The sequence below is a fragment of the Sinocyclocheilus anshuiensis genome, unplaced genomic scaffold (genome assembly GCF_001515605.1).
Source record: "Sinocyclocheilus anshuiensis isolate Anshui unplaced genomic scaffold, SAMN03320099.WGS_v1.1 scaffold300, whole genome shotgun sequence".
Taxonomy (NCBI): Eukaryota; Metazoa; Chordata; class Actinopteri; order Cypriniformes; family Cyprinidae; genus Sinocyclocheilus; species Sinocyclocheilus anshuiensis.
Genome location: NW_015557379.1, coordinates 1,962,610 through 1,983,257, shown reverse-complemented (window position 1 = coordinate 1,983,257; position 20,648 = coordinate 1,962,610). Strand labels below are relative to the sequence as shown.

The window sequence follows — 20,648 nt, the reverse complement described above, 5'->3', positions numbered from 1 at the left end:
GCTGAGATGCGAGCAGCTATCGTCGGATCATCAGGATGGAATGAGAGGTAGAGTTGAGTGTCATCAGCATAGCAGTGATATGAAAAGCCATGGGCCCTATTTTAAAGATCTAAGCGCATGGTCTAAAGCGCACGGTGCAGGTGCACTTAGGGCGTGTCCAAATCCACTTTTGCTAATTTAAAGACAGGAAAAACGGTCTGCGCGCCCGGCGCATGGTCTAAAAGGGTTGTCCCTATTCTCTTAATGAGTAATGGGTGTGTTTTGGGCATAACATGCAATAAACCAATCAGAGTCTCATCTCCCATTCCCTTTAAGAGCCAGTTGCACTCGTGCCATGGCGGATTTGCTATTTACACGGCGGAATTTGCAAGAGCAAAGAAAGAATGCGTCTCCAGAGAGGAAACGGAGCTGCTCGTGTGTGAGCAAATAGGTAGCCTAATTCTGATACATGCAATGACTATCCATTATGACATGTAGGCATTTTTATATTTATGTAGCCTACACAATAATAATCTTTTACATTGCAATCCTTTAATTTTTTATATTTGGCATGTTTGTGTGTTGCTTTGCATCCCTGTGTGTGTAATAAGCAGAGTGTACGCTCGCTGTGGACCCGTCTATACTAACGCGCTCTTTAAATAACAAAACAAATACTGCGCCATTGACTTTAGACCAGGTTTTTGTTGGTCAATGGCGCAGTCTATTTCAGTTGCCTCAAAATAGCAATGCGCCAGAACACACCTCGTTTTCAGACCAGCACTCCCAGGGGCGCACAAATGGGCGCAAATGCATTTGCTATTTAAACAACGTGGCGCAGGTCGTGAAAATGAAACATGCACAACGCTGACCTCATACGTCATCAGCCCGGAGCTGCTTCCGTGTACAACTGTTGGCGCAAGCTAGATTAAAGTGATTATTATGTTTTGAATATGGATATTTTTCTTACAAAAACGCATCGATTCACTACAGGAGGCCTTTGTTCACCCCCTGGAGCCGTGTGAGACACTTTTTTTATGGATGGGCGCTTTTTATTTAACTTCTTTTGGACTGAAGCACTGCAACACCCGCTGACTGCAATGATAGAGCTTGGAATAGCCAGGACAATTTTTAATATAACTCCAACTGGATTCGTCTGAAAGAAGAAAGTCATATACACCTAGGATGCCTCGGGGGTGAGTAAAACACAACCTAATTTTCATTTTTGGGTGAACATCCTGCTTGATAATTTTTTTTGCATATTTCTTGATAAGATCGATAAAATGTTTGTTTTTTTGCATACTGCTTGATAAGATCATTAAGATCTTTATGTTTTTTGCATACTACTTAAGTTTGGTAAGATCTTTAAGGTTTTTTGCGTAATGCTTGATAAGAGCTTTACTTTTTTTGCATACTGCTTGATAAGATCTTTACGTTTTTTTGCATACTTCTCAATAATAACGATAAAATGTTGCTTTTTGCATACTGCTTGATAAGATCATTAAGATCTTTACTTTTTTTGCTTTACTGCTTGACAAGAATTTTAGTTTTTTGCATACTGCTTTATAAGATCTTTACGTTTTTTTAGCATACGGCTCGATAAGATCAATAAAATATTTGTTTTTTTGCATACTGCTTGATATGATCATTCAAATCTTTTTTTGCATACTGCTTGACAACATCTTTAGCTTTGTTGTGTACTGCTTGATAAGATCTTTACATTTTTTCATATTAAGATTGATACAATCTTTACATTTTTTTGCATACAGCTTGATAATATCTTGATGTTTCTACATACTGCTTGATGAGATCGATAAGATTTTTACACTTTTTCAAAGTCGTAGTGCAGTTGCAATTCACTAGATGTTCCTCATACAAATATGGTTTCATATCACTAGGAATGCAGCACAAGAATTACATGGATACCTTTTAAGCCTGACTCTTCCAGACCTCAATCATTTATGCTGTCTGGATTAAACAGCATCTCCCTGAAACAAGAATGTCATTTGTTTCTTTAAGGGGTTTACTGTTTGTTAATGTCAAACTTGTTTACAGACTTGGGAATTCCAATGGGAATTATTTTGAAGTACACCCATTTCACAATGACAATCATTCTTGGTGTACCACAACAATGATTTTTACTCCGTTTAGTATGTGAGGTTTTGAATGCTGGGGTAAGTTACAACACACACAATGTTACAAAAGATTTCTATTTCAAATAACTGTTGTTCTTTGGAACTCTCAATTCATCAAAGAATCCTGAAAAATGTTTATTGGTTTCCACAAAAGTATATGAAGCATCACAACTGTTTTTAACACTGATGATAAGAAATGTTTCTTGAGCAGCAAATCAGTTTATTTTAACATTTTAAAATAAATTTAAATAAAAGAAATAACAGTTCATTTAAATTGCTATAATATTTCACAATATTACTGTTTTACTTCATTTTCAATCAAATAAATGCAGCTTTGGTAAGCATAAGAGACATCTTTCAAAAACTTAAAAAAGTCTTACCGACTCCAAACTTTTGTACGATTTGTAAAAATTCATCACTGCAACAACAATTGGGTAAACAAGTGAACACGATAAAATCTAATTAAATGTGATGAAATACATTCAATTACAATGTAATCCCAGAAAGCAGTGCTTACCATAGCTGAGGTTAACATGCCTTTGTAGCTCCTGATGCGAAGCAGGGTTTTTCAGACTAAATGTGACATTGAACACTGGGCTCTGGGTTACGTAGCTGCTTTTTAAGTAGTACAATCCTCCGTCTGATGCAGACGAAACCTCCAGGTCGTCAGTGAGATTCTGACCTTCTGACCCCAGCCACATGACCTCTGGCCTCGGGTAGCCCTCTGTCTCATATTGGACAGTCACATCAGTGGATTTGAGAAGGATGCTTAACCTCGGTTCAGAATAGAAAGCTGAAGACACGAAACACACACAAAGATTTACCAGATCATCTCTCACATCAAATTATTAGAAGTCAAAATCAAGTGACAGAATATGAATCCATGTGACTTGGTATATGCATTTGTACAGAGTACACGACTTGTTTAAATGCAAACAAAGAAAAAATATACATTGGCATTAGTGTCTGTAATATTACAAATATTCTCAGTTCCCTTTTTTCCATTTCTCATTTTGTGTTGTACCAAAAACATTACAACGCACAGGTTTGGAATTACATGACAGAACTGGACTGTTGATTAATGTTTGGCAGGGTTATAAGGTATTAAAAAACTTTGTTGCTTGAATTAACAATAAACTTTAACTGAAATTAAAATTTAAAAAACAACATTTCTCTTTTTCATTTAGTCTAATGATGTACTAAAATAACTAAAACTGAAATAAAAATGATATAAATACAGACATTCAAAAAAATAAAATTAATAAAAATTAAACATTACAAAAGCTAAAATTACAATGAAAAAATATATAAAAATATAAACAATAATATTAAAAATATATAAAAATAAAAGCTACTAAAAATATATATATATCTCAACGAGTATAGTATCTCATTAGCCGCGTTTCCACTGTCGGGCCAGCAGCGGGCGTGCTAGTGCGTGCCAGGGCCAGTCGCGTTTCCACTGTCACTTCCGGGGCTTGATTGTGCCTCGTTGGTGCTTCCTCGGGGCCAACGGCCCGGGTTTTGTGGCCCGACGAAAACCTTGGGCCAAAGCAGGCCAGCTAGGGCTAAAGGAGTGGTTATGAACAAAGGCGGAGTTTCTCCGGGTCTGGAGAGCGTCAGCGCCGCGGATCATTTCATAAAGTTAACAGCTATAACACCAGCATTAAAGACTTTTAAAATAATTTTAGTTCAAAACTCACTTTCAGACAGCAGCGAGTGTTTGAAATAACTTGATCCGATGTGGATTATGATCACCATACAAGGCAGAAATATTTATAAGCGATGCAAAAGACTATGCACGCTAGCCATTAACGTTACCATAGTAACATGGTAAATACGACCGCTTGAAGAAATCAAATGTCAGCTTCTGTATTTATCGTGTATTTATTTAGTTACATGTTTTATCTGTCATAAGTCTCGTCTCGAGAGTTTAGCGGGGGTTGCGTGACGTTGTTCCTGAGAGGCGTGTAAAGGGCGGGTTTTAGTAAAGTGCAACGGAGCTTCTAGCCCGATGGTGGAAACGCAGTGTGATTTTGGCCTCGGTGCTACAGGTCCGAGGCTATTAGCACCGCCCGGTCTGTTTAAAGCACTGGCTCGCACTGGCCTGACAGTGGAAAAGCGGCTATTGATACTAAAATAACACTGACGTACCCGCATAGACCAGCTGCACTACTCCTCTGCCAGTTCCCTTGCCATTGCTCACTATGCACATGTAGTTCCCTGCATCCTTCAGTCCAATATTGGCTATACTCAGGGATGCGTTTCCTCCAGCAAATTCCTCGTGATTTAACTTCGTCCGGTTTAAATAATCTGAGTTTTGTCGATCGAGCTGGTCTCTCTCGTAGTAGAAGCTGTGGACCACCCGTGAGTCTTCCTGCCGTTGCCATGTGATCACCAAATTAGAGATGTTATAGTCTGGTTCAAATTCACATGGAAGAAGTGCCGTGGCTCCACGGACCACAAGTATAGGACTGGAGGGTACTGTGACGCTAAAGGAGTCTGGAGATAAGAAAAATTAGACTGAGAGGATGTTTGGTTGAAGAAGTAATCTGTATTATTTAACAACACTGGAATGTATATAAACTCAACAAAAAAGAAACATCGCTTTTTCAGGACACTGTACTTTAAAAATCCAAATACACTTTACAGATCTTTAAGTGTTTTAAACATGTTTTTCATGCTTGTTCAATGAAGCATAAACAATTCTTGCACATGCATCATGCAGTGTGGGTTTCGTTTTGAGTGAAAACATGACGGAAGGCAGAGTGTTGAGAGAAATTATATGAAAGAATGTATGAATGAATGAATTCTATTGGGAACCGTCTGTCTTCAGAAAAGTTTAAATGGCTGGCATTTGCTTTTCATTTACCCTGTCTGCCGTTTCTGTTCAGACCAATGTGAAAATTGGACCAAATTTTTGATGTAAATCTTAACTGGTAGATGGAAAACAAGCTAATGTGCTTTCTATAAAATCTCAACACTTCGGATAATAAGGTAGACTATGTAGAATGGTTTATGAAGCAGATAAATACATTTAATTTAGCATTTTGGCTCATCCTTTTCTTAAAAATGATTTAAAGGCTGAAATGTGAGGTTTATAATTTTATAAAACTTCCCTTTTGTCAAAATTTTATTTGAACATGTAATAGCCTACATGTTAGTAGACAGTCACCCAAGTCAGAAAATGGTGGCGCGTGATTACGCAGCGGCTTGGTGCTCTCAGTTTGTTGTTCGGTTTTGTTTGTCAGTTCAGACATTGAACACTGTTATTCAATTTGGAAGAGCTGAACTTTTAGATATTGGGAGATGATGCCAACTTTATGCACCCACAAAGCTGGACTTTATACCACCGGAGATTCAGCAGACCTGTGAAGCTACTAACGTCCCGCATAAGTGGCACCGGAGGTGGAGAGGGGAGCGGAGGCAAAAGCGGGGCATTATCAGTAAGACACTTAATATACTGACATTACCACTTGCACACAGCAATTTCTGTAATATTTTATTTATTTACTTTTTTACCTCTATTGCATTCCTGCTCATCTTAATATTTAAGTCTACAGTATACTGTCCTGCGCGTTTTATCTTATTCTTATTTTTTTTATTTTTTCCATACTTATATTTATATATAATTTTCTTGTGTTTGTATTCTTTAATAATTGCAGAGCGGACCTGACTTACATTTCACTGCTGGTCATATATTCTCTATATAACCATGTATGTGACAAATAAAAATCTTGAGAGGCGGCCTATGTGCTAAGCTACATGCTAACTCCCATAGAACAGCCCTTCCAAGTCTCTTTCTCACAAATTCCCGGTCAATCATCAACAAGATGGATGAGATACGGCTGAGGATTATGTCGCGCGGCATGGATAGCTGCGTGATGATCGTCACAGAGACTTGGCTTAATAACAACATACCCGACGAGGCTATTGAACTGGAGGGAGAACTGAGTGCTTCAACTTCCCGACCAGGGACAACAATATTTTGGACCAGGTCTATATGAACATCCCAGGGGCATATAAAGCTGCAGCATCTCCGCATCTTGGCATGTCAGACCACATCTCGCTGGAAATGATACCGGCCTACAGACCTCTTATCTGCCGATCAAGACCAACTGTTAAAACCATACAAGTCTGGAGTGTGGAGGCCATCTCAGCGCTTCAGGACTGCTTTGATTGCACTGACTGGGGAGTGTTTAAAGAGAATGCGGATATAGAGGAGTGCACCTCGTATGTTCTGGCCTATTTATATTTCTGCATGCACTCCGTGCTGCCCACTAAATCAGAGTGTTTCCTAACCAGAAACCGTGGCTGGACAGTACGGTGCGGTCTTTGCTTAAAGCCCGAGATGTTGCCTATAGGTCAGGTGACGTGCTGGCCTACAGGAGAGCCCAGAGAGATCTGAAGAAAGGCATACAGGAGGCTAAACACAGGTACAAGAAACGTATTGAGGGACACTTTGATAACAACATAACAGACTACAGGGGCAGCAAGCAGATGATCAGCCAGGATCAGGAACTCCCTGACACCCTGAATCAGTTCTTTGCCCATTTCGACTCACAAGGTGGTGAAGAGACAGTTCAGCTGTCCAAGTTTGAAGAACAGCGGCAGCAGACTCTTGTACTTCAGTGTCATCAGGTGAAGGCTGCACTGAGGAAAATCAACGTCACCAAGGCCGTGGGGCCAGACCAGGTGTCAGGTCGGACATTGAAATTATGTGCAGACCAACTTGCAGGAGTGTTTCAGAACATCTTTAACCTTTCACTGCAGCTCAGCGTTGTCCCTGTTTGCCTTAAATCCTCCATTATTGTACCTGTGCCTAAAAAGTCAGCTGCTACCTGCCTTAATGACTATCGCCCAGTGGCTTTGACCCGTCATTATGAAATGCTTCGAGAGGCTTATTCTGCAGCACATTAAGAACATTGTATCTCCGGAATTAGACAGCTACCAGTTTGCTTACAGGGAGAATCGATTTACGGAAGTGGAGGGCCAGAGCCCTGCAGAGTTTTGTTCCAACCCTGCTCCAACACACATACCATGTAGTTTTCAAATAAGCCAGAAGGACTTGATTAGTTGGATCAGGTGTGTTTAATTAGGGCTGAATCTAAACTCTCCGGCGCTCCAGGAATTGAGTTTGACACCCCTGATCTAAGCGCATGGTCTAAAGCGCATAGCGCAGGTGCACTCAGGGCGTGTCCGAATCCACTTTTGCTAGTTTAACGACAGGAAAACGGTCAGCGTGCCCGGGCACATGGTCTAAACGGGTTGTCCCTATTCTCTTAATGAGTAATGGGGTTTTTTTGGGCGTAACGTGCAATAAACCAGTCAGAATTTCATCTCCCATCTCCTTTAAAAGCCAGTTGTGCTCGCGCCATGGCGGGTTCGCTATTTACATGGCGGAACCTTTCACTTCTTTCACCTTTCACGTCACAGGACATCTTTAACCTTTCACTGCAGCTCAGCGTTGTCCCTGTTTGCCTTAAATCCTCCATTATTGTACCTGTGCCTAAAAAGTCAGCTGCTACCTGCCTTAATGACTATCGCCCAGTGGCTTTGACCCGTCATTATGAAATGCTTCGAGAGGCTTATTCTGCAGCACATTAAGAACATTGTATCTCCGGAATTAGACAGCTACCAGTTTGCTTACAGGGAGAATCGATCTACGGATGTCAGGATGCTATTAGTCGATTTCAGCTCCGCTTTTAATGCAATAATCCCCTACAAACTGGTACAGAAACTCTACGATTTGGGCCTGTCCACCTCATTGTGCTTATGGATCAGAGACTTTCTAACCAACAGGCCACAAGTAATAAGAATAGGGGACAACACATCGTCTTCCCTCATTCTGAACACAGGAGCTCCGCAAGGATGCGTGCTCAGTCCAGCACTCTTTACTCTCTTCACACACGACTGCACCTCTATCCACGCCTCCAACACTATTGTGAAATTCGCCGACGATACCACCGTAGTGGGTCTCATATCGAACAATGATGAGACTTTCTACAGGGAGGAAATCCATCACCTGGACCTGTGGTGTTCAGCAAACAATCTGGTTTTGAACTCCAATAAGACCAAAGAGGTTATTGTGGACTTCAGAAGGTCCGGAAGGACAGCAAATACACCACTGCTCATACAGGGGGTAGAAGTGGAGCATGTGGAAAACATCAAGTATCCACATTTCAGCGGACCTCACTTGGGCCCTGAACACCTCCTACTTGGTTAGGAAAGCTCAACAAAGACTTTGCTTCATCAGGAAGTTGAAGCAGGCTGGACTCTCCTCTCGGCTGCTGATAAATTTCTATAGGAGTGCCATAGAAAGCATCCTATGCTATTGTGTAACTGTGTCGTATGCCAGCTGCACAGCACAGGACAGGAAGGACTTGGCCTCGGTGGTTAAGACTGCACAGAGGATTGTTGGGGATCCACTTCCAGATCTGGACTTGGTCTATGCAGAACGCCTCCAGAAGAAGGCCAGGAACATTGCTGCAGATCCCACCCACCCGGGGGCAGAGGTACAGGACCATAAAAGCACACACAAACAGACTGAGAAACAGCTTCTTTCCAAGAGCTGTGACCTCTATTACACCCCTTGCATTCACACCCTCAAGCTAATGACATAAATTGCACTTTATTTTGTGGTAACTGTTGTCTGTTATTTATTGTTGGATGATTTAAGTTGTTGTTCTACCTTTGTTTAGTTTGTAACTGAGACTCACCAGACAGAATTTCGTTGTACCTATGTACAATGACAATAAAGTACATTGAATTGAAGCAGTATTTTCTGTCTGTTTAAAATCCGGCCATCTTTTTTAATGTTATTATTTTGCTTATGCATACAAAAAGTGCATAGGTCTGCTAATTTAAATTGTTGTTTGAGTATGAGTACTTTTAGAACATTCCCAGCACATTTTAACATCATTTTGATATACATGATTATTTTGGTCACTATCGTGATATGACATTTTCATACCGTTTCATCTTTAACTACTATTTTTGATATTGACCCCCCGCTCTGTTCTTGGACTCATTATTACATTTATGTTCATCAAATGTATGTTAAATTTGTTCTGTTTATGTCTCGGTTGTTGAATATATATTTAAGAATTACATTTAAATTATTATATATATATGAAAAGGCATTGCAAACTGTCTGTTGGGAGTATGCCTGCCTGAGCGTGTTTGCCATCTTTTTTAATGTTATTATTTTGCTTATGCATACAAAAAGTGCATAGGTCTGCTAATTTAAATTGTTGTTTGAGTATGAGTACTTTTAGAACATTCCCAGCACATTTTAACATCATTTTGATATACATGATTATTTTGGTCACTATCGTGATATGACATTTTCATACCGTTTCATCTTTAACTACTATTTTTGATATTGACCCCCCGCTCTGTTCTTGGACTCATTATTACATTTATGTCCATCAAATGTATGTTAAATTTGTTCTGTTTATGTCTCAGTTGTTGAATATATATTTAAGAATTACATTTAAATTATTATATATATGAAAAGGCTTTGCAAACTGTCTGTTGGGAGTATGCCTGCCTGAGCGTGTTTGATAAAAGAGCCATTGTCAGGATGTCAACAGAAGGATGTGGTTACTGGGTTTGTTCAAGTGTGATGATAAATGGTCTGTAGTCCATGGCTGTTGCATTTGGAGCTTGTTACTGCCACATGATTACACAAAATACAAGGTCAGCCTGAAAGGTTGACTGAAAGATTGAAAGCGTGACTTCCATAAAGCCAAGCCACATGCAGTCGGATATGAGTAAACTACAATAATCATTAAAAAATACATTCTAATTGACAACTTCAATGCCAGCATCCAGCCCCCAATGTTCCCAGAATCTCTGAATGATCTCCCATGACATTTGCAGTTGTTACTGAAGAATGCATTGTCAAAGAATGATTTGAATATGCAAAAAATATTTAATACAATATAATTTTTTTTTTGCCTTTTCAAAATGTAAATCTTTTTCATGACCATGGGAATCCTGGCACTTCGATAAGAGTTTCTTCAGAGGCGATTATCACTATAGAGACGTTTTAGTCACTCAGTAAACCACAAAAATACAGTCCTATCAGCCCAAACACGATCAAATCTCCTGTCAGCAAAAAGCAGGAGTGAAAGTATGCCATCAAGACATAAAATTGAAAAATATTTTAAAAGAAAAAAAAAAACTCTCATGATGGTACAAAGGAAACAATGGTGTGTATTTTTATCTTGATTCCTAAATAACTCTGCTATAAAGCACCCTGCGGAGTGCACACGTTAAACATGTTAAGGTTAAAGTTATACACAATTGAAAATGGTAGGAATGATCTTAACAAATGGTTTTACTGCAGTGTCAGGATTTTAGACTATTTTTATTTTAAAATGTTTTTACTATTTTTATTTAAAAACGCAACTATTATTCTAAGCGACAGATTAGAATAAGTTGTTAATATATTTCTATATAATAAAAATGTTAAATATTTACAATTACAATATGTAGCCACGAGCTGAGGACATGGAAAACACTACAATAACTTGCAATACTACATTAAAACCTTTTATTTGTTTTGTTTAAACATAGCTGACAACTTAAAACAATCCTCTTTGTCAAATCTACGTTTTGTGTAATTTGACAATATTTTTTTCTCAGGGACAGATAGAACAAGCCACAAACTTTCAAAGCAAAATTGTGTTGGAAAGAAGCATGGAGTTACTCCTGAGTTGGAATACATAATATATCAGTACTATATCAGTTATTAGCCGATATTAAAGTGCCCCTATAATGGATTGGAATGCAGTGTAACGTAGCCATATGTGAATGTAAACAGTCTGCAAAGTTGTAAAGCTGAAAGTGCATCATAAATAAAGTTAGTCAAAAGAAAGAGTCGACTTTGAACCACTGAAACGAGTCATTAAAATTCGAATCCCATTTCTGTTAAGTTCACACGTCACAAGTTACCATATTTGCATAATGCCCGTCTACGTACTGCGTAGTCATCCTGCGAAAACTTGAACCCCCCTCAAATTCTGTAGCTCGTTCGTGTGGATATAGTCGAGAAGACGCTGTGCTCTGCGCTGTGAAAGTACATTTGGTTTATTTTCACGTCCAAAAGATGAAGTTGTGAAGAATGAGTGGTTAAAATTAATCTTTACTATGATACCAGAGCAGTATTATCAAAACCTTTGGCTGTGTTCCCATCATTTCACTGACGCCTGCTTCTCTAATCTCTGCGAGTTCAACGCAGGATTCATAAACCAGCTGTCTTTGAAAGATGGGTCAGTGCCCAGTTGGTTTGGACCAGCTTTCTCTTCCAGATCACAGCCTGTAAGTATGATTAATAATTGTTGCTGTAATGTTCTGTCGAGCGTGCAACGGAGGGGTTTGGAAAGATGAATCTTCGAATGAATTGTCTGAGAGCTGTTAAGAAATAAGGTCAATTTAAATGCATATGTGACCCTGGACCACAAAACCAGTCTTAAGTCGCTGGGGTATATTTGTAGCAATAGCCAAAAATACATTGTATGGGTCAAAATTATCGATTTTTCTTTTATGCCAAAAATCATTAGGATATTAAGTAAAGATCATGTTCCATGAAGATATTTTGTAAATTTCCTACCATAAATATATCAAAACTTAATTTTTGATTAGTAATATGCATTGCTAAGAACTTAATTTGACCAACTTTAAAGGCGATTTTCTCAATATTTAGATTTTTTTGCACCCTCAGATTCCAGATTTTCAAATAGTTGTATCTCGGCCAAATATTGTCCTATCCTAACAAACCATACATTAATGGAAAGCTTATTTATTCATCATGTAGAAATTTCAATTAAAAAAAATTGACCCTTATGACTGGTTTTGTGGTCCAGGGTCACATATTAAAAGAAAACAAAAGTGTTATCAGTATCACTAAAAGTTGATTAGTATCAGCTGATATTGGTTATTAGCGCATTTCTGACTATTTTTACATTAGATAACACTTGTCGCCATCTACTACTGACTTAAAGTCTGTTAAATGTAATCTTTAAAAGATACATCACAATGCCTTTCATACACTTGTTGTGTTGTGATGCCTAGCATTTAAAACATTATTGTCCCAACACTGTTCCAGAACGGTTCAACCCAAATATTCAGATGTGTGCAAAGTGCATTTTGCGGAGGATGAGGACTGTTATGTGAGAGTAGCCTACAATGCCGGTGTCTATTTCTATAAAGTGGGGCAGTTCCAACTTTGCAAGGACAGTCTGGCACTTCTGACTCGCAGCCTGCAAGTACGTTTTTTTATATTTAAAGAATAATCATTATAATCAGTAATTATGTCCCCACTGGATGCAACAAATGCCTCGTTTGTAATGGGTTTTTATGGCGTTTAAATAGTGTCAAATCTCATGCATATAAAACAAGTCACACGCACATGATATGAGCGCACAGAACAGTATCCGTGCGAGAAAAACCATCCTCGCGAGGGAGCATTTCTGCACCCGTTACCCCGGAAACGATGGCGTTTAAATAGTGTCAAATCTCACGCATATAAAGCAAGACGAGCGCACATGATATGAGCGCACAGAACAGTATCCACGCGAGGAAAATCATCCTCGCGAGGGAGCATTTCTGCACCGCGAGCGCACAGAACAGTATCCGCGTGCAAAAATGCGCTCTCGCGAGAACGGCGCTGCGTAGCGCCCGCTCAACCATCTCTATGCCCTCTCAACTGCTCAACCCCTGCTCGCTCGTCAAGTTGACTTTTGAGACTTTGGAGGCGGGGATCAAATGTCAGATGTCTCCGCTCCTGTGATTGGTCACTTTCAACACATTACCGCTTTTTAAGTCGTGACCTTAGGAATAGTTTTTTTTTAATTTTTATTGAATAATTAGTCATGTATAAACAGCACAGCAACACAAATACCTATTTGCATTAGAATATAAAAACAGGTATGAAACATGAAACATAAGGAATAGTCTAGTCATTTCAATAATTGAGAATCAATTTACAATTCAAATCAGTTTTTGACCATTATTTATTCATATCACACATTTAAGCCGATCTTTCATATTGTTTATTGTTTTTGTCTTGTCGCGCGGGGACACAGGGCATCACAGTATGGTAGGGTCGTAACATTTCCGTCACACGCTTGAGGTATTCAGCCAATCACAACACACTGGATAGCTGGCCAATCAGAGCACACCTCGCTTTTCAGACTGATGAGCTTTGTAAAAATCGACACATTTCAGAAAGGCGGGGCATAGAGGAGCAACAATAATGTACAGTATATGGAAAATAATGTTTTTTGAACCTTAAACCACAAACACATTGCATTACACCAAATACACAACATAATGTTCTTTTTAGCAGCATCATATGACCCCTTTAAAAATATATATATCAAAACAAAAATAAAATCTTTCAGTCAAAAATGACCGAAGAGCAGCTTTGACCAGCTGGATGAACTTTATCTCCTACATAACGACTTGGCAGTATCAGCCAGAACTGTAATATTAGTACATCCCTATTTTTTTGTATCTTTCAATCAGATATGGCTTATTTGTCTATCTGTGATACGCTTTTTATTTCTGTGTGTGTGATAGAATAAAACTTGAGCTTTCACAGCTTAGAAACAGCATACTGTACAAGCATAAAATTATCTGGAATTTATGCTCTTATGTAACTAACAGGTTTTTTTTAATCATGACTCAGGGGGCTCTGGGCAGCGAACAAACTCTATTTTGAATTCTATAGTTGAGACTAGGGCTGCCACCTTCAGCGAGGCAAAATAAGGCACACCCATTCATGACTTGTGTTCAAAGGGCAGATGTGAGCTCCTAGATGTTATAAACCGCGCAGGTTTTCTGCATGCTGTGGTCGCATGAAAGGGCTTTAATGGCGCCTTTTATGGAAACAAATACGCCAAAATGCAATCACACGGAAATGAGCTTCTCTAATACTTCTTATGAAATTGATTTCATTATAATTGCTATTAGTATTATAAACAGTGCAAAATACTTATTTGTTGATTCAACTATGTGTTCGCCTTTGTAAAATACGGGACAAATCACATCATTTTACCTTTAAATACCGGACGATTCCGTATTTTAAGGGACGGGTGGCAACCCTAGTTGAGACTGTTCCCCTGTGATTTCAGGCTCAACATTACAGTTTAAACAAACTTCAGAAATGCACAGTTGTTTCCAGTCCAGGTGCCTGGCAAAAAAATCACAGACTATAACAGACTGGGTTAGGTCAGCTTAGCTTACCCACACAAAGTAAACTACCAGATAAAGGACACCATTCAAAGAATTTCTTATACAACCCCAATTCCAGAGAAGCTGGGACATTTTGTAAAATGCAATAAAATCAGGAGTCTGTGATTTGTTCAGTCTCTTTAACTTTTATTTAATTGACAAAAGTACAAAGAAAAGATTTCCAAAGTTTTCACTGACTAACGTAAATGTATTTTGTAAATATGAACAAATTTAGATTTTGATGGCTGCAACACACTCGAAAAAAGTTGGGAAAGAGGCATGTTTAACAATCAAAACAGTTTAACGTGGATATTCTATAACCTTTTCACTTTTATTTTGCCTCTGTCCCAACTTTTTTGGAATGTGTTGCAGCCATCAAAAACAAAATTTGTTCATATTTACAAAATACATTTACGTTGGTCAGTGAAAACTTTGGAAATCTTTTCTTTGTACATTTGTCAATTAAATTAAAAGTTAAAGAGAATTAACAAATCACAGACTCCTGATTTTATTGCATTTTACAAAACGTCCCAGCTTCTCTGGAATTGGGGTTGTAAGTGCCAGACCGAATCCCAGTGAGGAAACATTTGTGCTTACCTGTGAAAAACTATGTTGGAGTTGGCCTGGCTCCAATCTCCCTCCTTTAGGGTTTCATACATACCGCCTTTTCCGAAAATATTTCCCATGTAGGCCTACTTACATTTGCTGAAAACCAGCAATTTTACTTAAGGAGCATAAGGTGTTTTTACTAGTTGCTATGGAGTTACTGAAATTGTTTCTTACTTTCCTCCAAAAATCCAAACTCGAATCTCCAAGATATTCTGTTCAAACACTCTAGAGGTACCAAAATGGTGTTTTCCAAGGATGCCATTGAAGAACCCATTTTTAGTTCCCCAAAGAACCACTCAGTGAACAGTACTTAAAATAACCTTTTTTTTTTTTTATTCTTTCATACTATTAAAATGGTTCCATGGATGTTAAAGGTTCTTGCTGAAACCAACAAAGTGTATGGGATTTTTTACACCCCCTTTAAAACATAAGGCTATTTTCTTCAATAAACCACTAGATTGGTGTAATTTCTCCTGTCTGAAGGGCATTCTGGTGTATCACTCTTTAGATATGGCTTAGATGCTTTCTATAAGCCTATGTTGAGTATATTTCCAAAGTTTGACACAGAAATCCCCTCAAATACAACACAACAACATCTACACCATTAATCAAACCTAACATGGGAAGTATGAATTCACTTATCTTTTCAGATAGGTGTCTGGAGACCAGAGTTAAACATATCCAAAAGCTATTTAAAGACCATGTTAATCAACTGACATGCCTATCTCACTTTTCTACACTATCAGCTTGATGTTTGACAAACAACAAAAAGGAAAAGAAAATCTACCAGTGATACACTAAAGGAGAACATTCAATCTCCATTCTAGAGAACGAAATGTTACACGGGCCCTTCAGACTCGGGCCAGTGAGCAATGCCCTATAAACCACACAAAACACACTAGCAACAGCCTTCTAATGCACTCAAAACGAAATATTTTATAATACTGTATAATATCATATTTTTTATATAATATTTTATAAAACGGTCTCTATTTGTAAGCACAAATTTATATATATTGTGATTTGTATGTCAGCTCTGGAATAGGCATTTTCTGAAGTCAACTGTGACTGAAATTTTAAATCAATTTCTGCACATTTACTCTTTATGACACTCGTTTACACATGCATATGCCATACACATGCAATGACTGCTGTTTTTGTTGGTTTCTCATTAGCACAACACCAAACTGCATTTCACGGAAAACTGTAATTTCGGAGAATCCTTGTTTACCTGTCTGCATCTTTAAAGCCTCCTTTGTGTACGGTTGCTACACCATCACAGCATGACCTTCTTCATTACAAGCCCTATAACCAGAGAACTAATTACCGCTCCTAAAGATAATGAAGGGCAACTGGGTTTGGCATTAATTTAAGTTTTTGAATAAAGATGTCCTGGAAAATCATTGGTCCTCTCATAATGCTTTTGTGATCTGTTTTAAAGGGATAGTTTATCCAAAATGAAAATTATGCCATAATTTACATACACTCATGTTGTTGTATGATTTTATTTCTTTTGCAGAACTCAAAAGAAGATAAACTGAAGAAAGTTGTTGTTCAAATGATCTCTATGGACCAAAAACACAGAAAATTTTCCAGACTATCTTTTTTTGTGTTCCACAAAAAAAGTCAGTTTTTTAACGCCATGAGGGTGAGTAAATGATAACAGAATGATCGTTTTTGGGCGGACTATCCTTTTATCTAATGTGTATGGAGCCAATCACCCACCCACAACCACACAATGGCCTGTACTTTTCTGTCAGCATATATTTTATTGGGTCAAGGCAGTCAAACGCATATATCAAGTGGATAATATAGGCGGTTTCAGCGGCAACAACATAAACAAACGTTACTGCGCATGCATGCTTTTGTCGGCCAAAATCTTAACTTCTGTTAGACTTCCGCAAAGAATCAATGTATTGGCATTACAGCATGAAATATTATTTAAACCTATTACTATTAACATTTTACATAACATTTATTTATTTTCTCTCACAATTCTGATTTTTTTTCTTGCAAATGCAAGTTTATATTTACTAGTTCGGACTTTATAACTCGCTGCACCAATATACCTAAACTCACTAGTTCAAACTTATGCGCCCTCCAGAAGCTTGCGTTCTGCAAGTGAACGGTACGGTGGCCGTGAAGTGCAAAGCAAATCACAATTCTGAAAACAAAATAACAAATTACAAACGCAAATGCAAGTCTAAAAAACAAAATAACAATTCAGAAAACACAACAACAATTCAGAAAACATTATAACAAGTCAGAAAACACAACGACAAATCAGAAAACAAATTAACAAATCAGAAAACACAACGAAAAATCAGACAAACCGGAAGAGGTAGGTATAGTTTGAGACAGCGCCATTGGTTTGGGATTATTCACCGCTGACTGGACGAGACATCTGTCAATCAACGTATAGAGGGAAGAACCAGCCGAAGAACAACAGAGTCGTGGTAGAAAGTTCGGAGATGGTATTAAAGTAGCTCAGTTTAAATGTATTGTATGAATTGCCCTTACTATGGAATAAAAAATACGGGGTGTCTATTTTTTAACATTTAGTTAAAAGTGACTGTAAATCATCAGCTCCAGTGGCGCAGGTGGATAAACGCGTGTCATTGGCTTTTTGACGCGATCGACCCAGATTCGATCCCGCCTTTTGCCGAACTTTTTTCTCCTCCCTTTTCAAATCTCGTATTAGCAATGGATTCTAGTACAATAAAGCCCTCCCTACACCTACCCTAACCCTACCCGATACTTTATTTTCAACTTTTTGATTATTTCCTTAATTTTTATTGAAAATAAATGCCTTTACAATGTGATACGAGATTTGAAAAGGGAGAAAAAAAAGTTCGGCAAAAGGCGGGATCGAAACCTGGTCGATCGCGTCAAAAAGCCAACGACTAGTGCTTCTCCATCTGCACCACTGGAGCTGATGTTTTATAACCACTTTTAACTAAATGTAAATATACACCCCGTATTTTTTATTCCAGAGTAAGGGCAATTTATACAATACATTTAAACTGAGCTACTTTAATACCATCTCCGAACTTTCTACCACGACTCTGCTGTTCTTCGGCTGGTTCTTCCCTGTATACGTTGATTGACAGATGTCTCGTCCAGTCAGCGGTGAGTAATCCCAAACCAATGGCGCTATCTCAAACTATACCTACCTCTTCCGGTTTGTCTGATTTGTCGTTGTGTTTTCTGACTTGTTATAATGTTTTCTGAATTGTTGTTGTGTTTTCTGAATTATTTTGTTTTTTAGACTTGCATTTGCATTTGTAATTTGTTATTTTGTTTTCAGAATTGTGATTTGTTTTGCACTTCACGGCCACTGTAGAACGGCGCCTTGTGGTGCCATCCCAAAGAGGCACAGAATCACTCTCACGGACCTTTTCCTGGACTGTGCCCGGCTGGTGGAATGACCTCCCGATCTCAATTCAAACAGCTGAGTCTTTAGCCATTTTCAAAAACCATCTAAAGACACATCTTTTTCGCCAGCACCTGACCAACTAATACTAGCACTTACCTATTCTATTCTGTTTTATTCCATTCTATTATTTAATAATAATAAAAATAAAAAACTTAGCTACGTGTACTGTGCTAGACTAACTGAGACTTGTCATGGCACTTGTATACTGTTGTTCTTACGTTGGTCTGATTGCTTCTATTGTTCTCATTTGTAAGTCGCTTTGGATAAAAGCATCTGCTAAATGATTAAATGTAAATGTTAAATAACTCGATTTAACTTAACAATAGTGAGTTTTCCAATTCTGGGGGAAAAAAAGCCAGAAGTGTGGGATATAAGCTCATATTCTGAGCTGAGGGGAAAAGAGAGAATGACGAGTTGTTTTTCCTTATCAGAATTGTGAGGAAAAAAACGAAAAAAAAAAAAACGAGTGGGACTGCTGTGAGTGCAGGCAGCCAAGGGACAGCATCCGTATTTCAACCCAGTGACATAACACTGGCCCCTCGCGGACAAAAAAAAACAGACCGCCCCCCCGGGATGTCTCCTGATTAGCCAATCTGGGCCTGCATTACAGGCAAGATTAAATGAGAATGACATCGAAATTTTTCTGAAGACAGACGGTTTCCTTCAGAGATACAGTGATATAGGGCGAATTCCAAACTGCTTTTTTTGCTCCCTTAAAGGGCACTTCAGGAAGGGGACGCCGTTTGTAGGAATGTTCCAAACGAAAGTGAACAACTGAATCCCTTCATGAAGGGCCCTTCCCAAAGTCCGAACGGAACATGCGATGGTCACTTCATGGAAGTGATTTCTGTTTGTGATCATGTGATCTTCGGATAGGAGATCTTGCGATGCATTTTAACAAACACAGACCGGAAACTAACTTCGGGCCAACAGTCTATATTTATCTAAATTAAACACTATTAAGACAAAATAAGCATTTATAAAATATGATTTCCTTTTAACTGGACTGGCATATCTGTAATGTTCACTCAGTACACTTATGCATTTTTCCAGATGATTGTGACTAATTTATGTTAGGCTACAAAATAAAACAATTTCAAAATGTTCTGATAATTCTCAATATTATTCAAAATTATTCAAATGTCAGTAAAGACAATAATATTGTGAAATATTTTTACAATTTAAAATAACAGTTTTCTATTTTGAAATTTAATTAATTCTGGTGACGCAAAGCTGAATTTTCAGCATCATTACTCTACTCTTAAGTGTCAAATAATCCTTCAGAAATCATTCTAATATATGCTGATTTGATGCTCAAGAAAAAAATGTAATTAAAAAAGCCTAAAGCAACAGTAGCTTGACCTTCTTTTCTTTGTTACCAGACATGACGTAAGAATACAAGAATGAATGGCGATAGACAGAAAAAGGGGGACTAAAGGGGAACTAAAACAGTGCTGCATGAAAGACTCCAAAGAAAGCTAGGATACAGGCAGATGCTGCCATGCATCCAAACGCTTGACTAAAAAGGCAAACATCCAAAATACTTGTCATAAGCTGCATCTACATGCAATGTTAGAATGGAATGAGACTGACTTTAAAAAGCAATTAAAGTTTAACCTTGGTGTGAGGTGCACAGGCAGAATTTGTGTCAGCTGTGCCACGCGGATACGCTTTTTACGTCGTTTACGCTTTGATTTGAACGAAAACAACGTATCCACCTGGCACAGCTGACACAAAACAGCATACGCAATTTACGTTCAGTGTATACTCTCCAAAATGGCGCTAGGATGATGCAGAGGAGACGAATTGTTGAATCGTTTTTTTTTCTTTTGTGCTCAAAAAGTATTCTCGTAGCTTCGTAAAATTACGGTTGAACCCCTGATGTCACATGGATTATTTTACCGATGTCCTTGCTACATTTCTGGACCTTGATCGTGTGAGGACCCATGCTGTCTATGGTAGGGTCAGAGAGCCCTCAGATTCCATCAAAAATATCTTAATTTGTGTTCCGAAGATGAATGGAGGTCTTACGGGTTTGAGGGCGAGTAATTAATGACAATTTTCATTTTTGGGTGAACTATCCCTCTAAGATTTGTACTCATGGAAATTATTAAAAAGTATTCAAACCTGTTCATTAGGAGGGGGCGTCCCAATACTTTTGTCCATATAGTGTATAAATTAAACTTAGAAAAAGGATATGTAACATTAAAAGAAATGTCTCTGTTACGTATGTAGCCCTCGTTCCCTCC

The 20,648-nt window shown here is 38.3% G+C and overlaps 1 protein-coding gene across 1 annotated transcript in view; it reads right to left on the bottom strand.

Moving 5' to 3' along the window:
* The window catches only part of LOC107679183 (CD276 antigen homolog), a 32,689-nt gene that overhangs the window by 3,836 nt on the left and 8,205 nt on the right, over positions 1-20,648 (bottom strand). Inside the window, exons 2-3 of the mRNA XM_016474693.1 lie at positions 4,266-4,613; positions 2,629-2,904 (exon numbers count right to left, since the gene is read on the bottom strand). Coding sequence (XP_016330179.1) covers positions 2,629-2,904; positions 4,266-4,613 — 624 coding nt within the window. The remainder of the gene's footprint in view (positions 1-2,628; positions 2,905-4,265; positions 4,614-20,648) is intronic.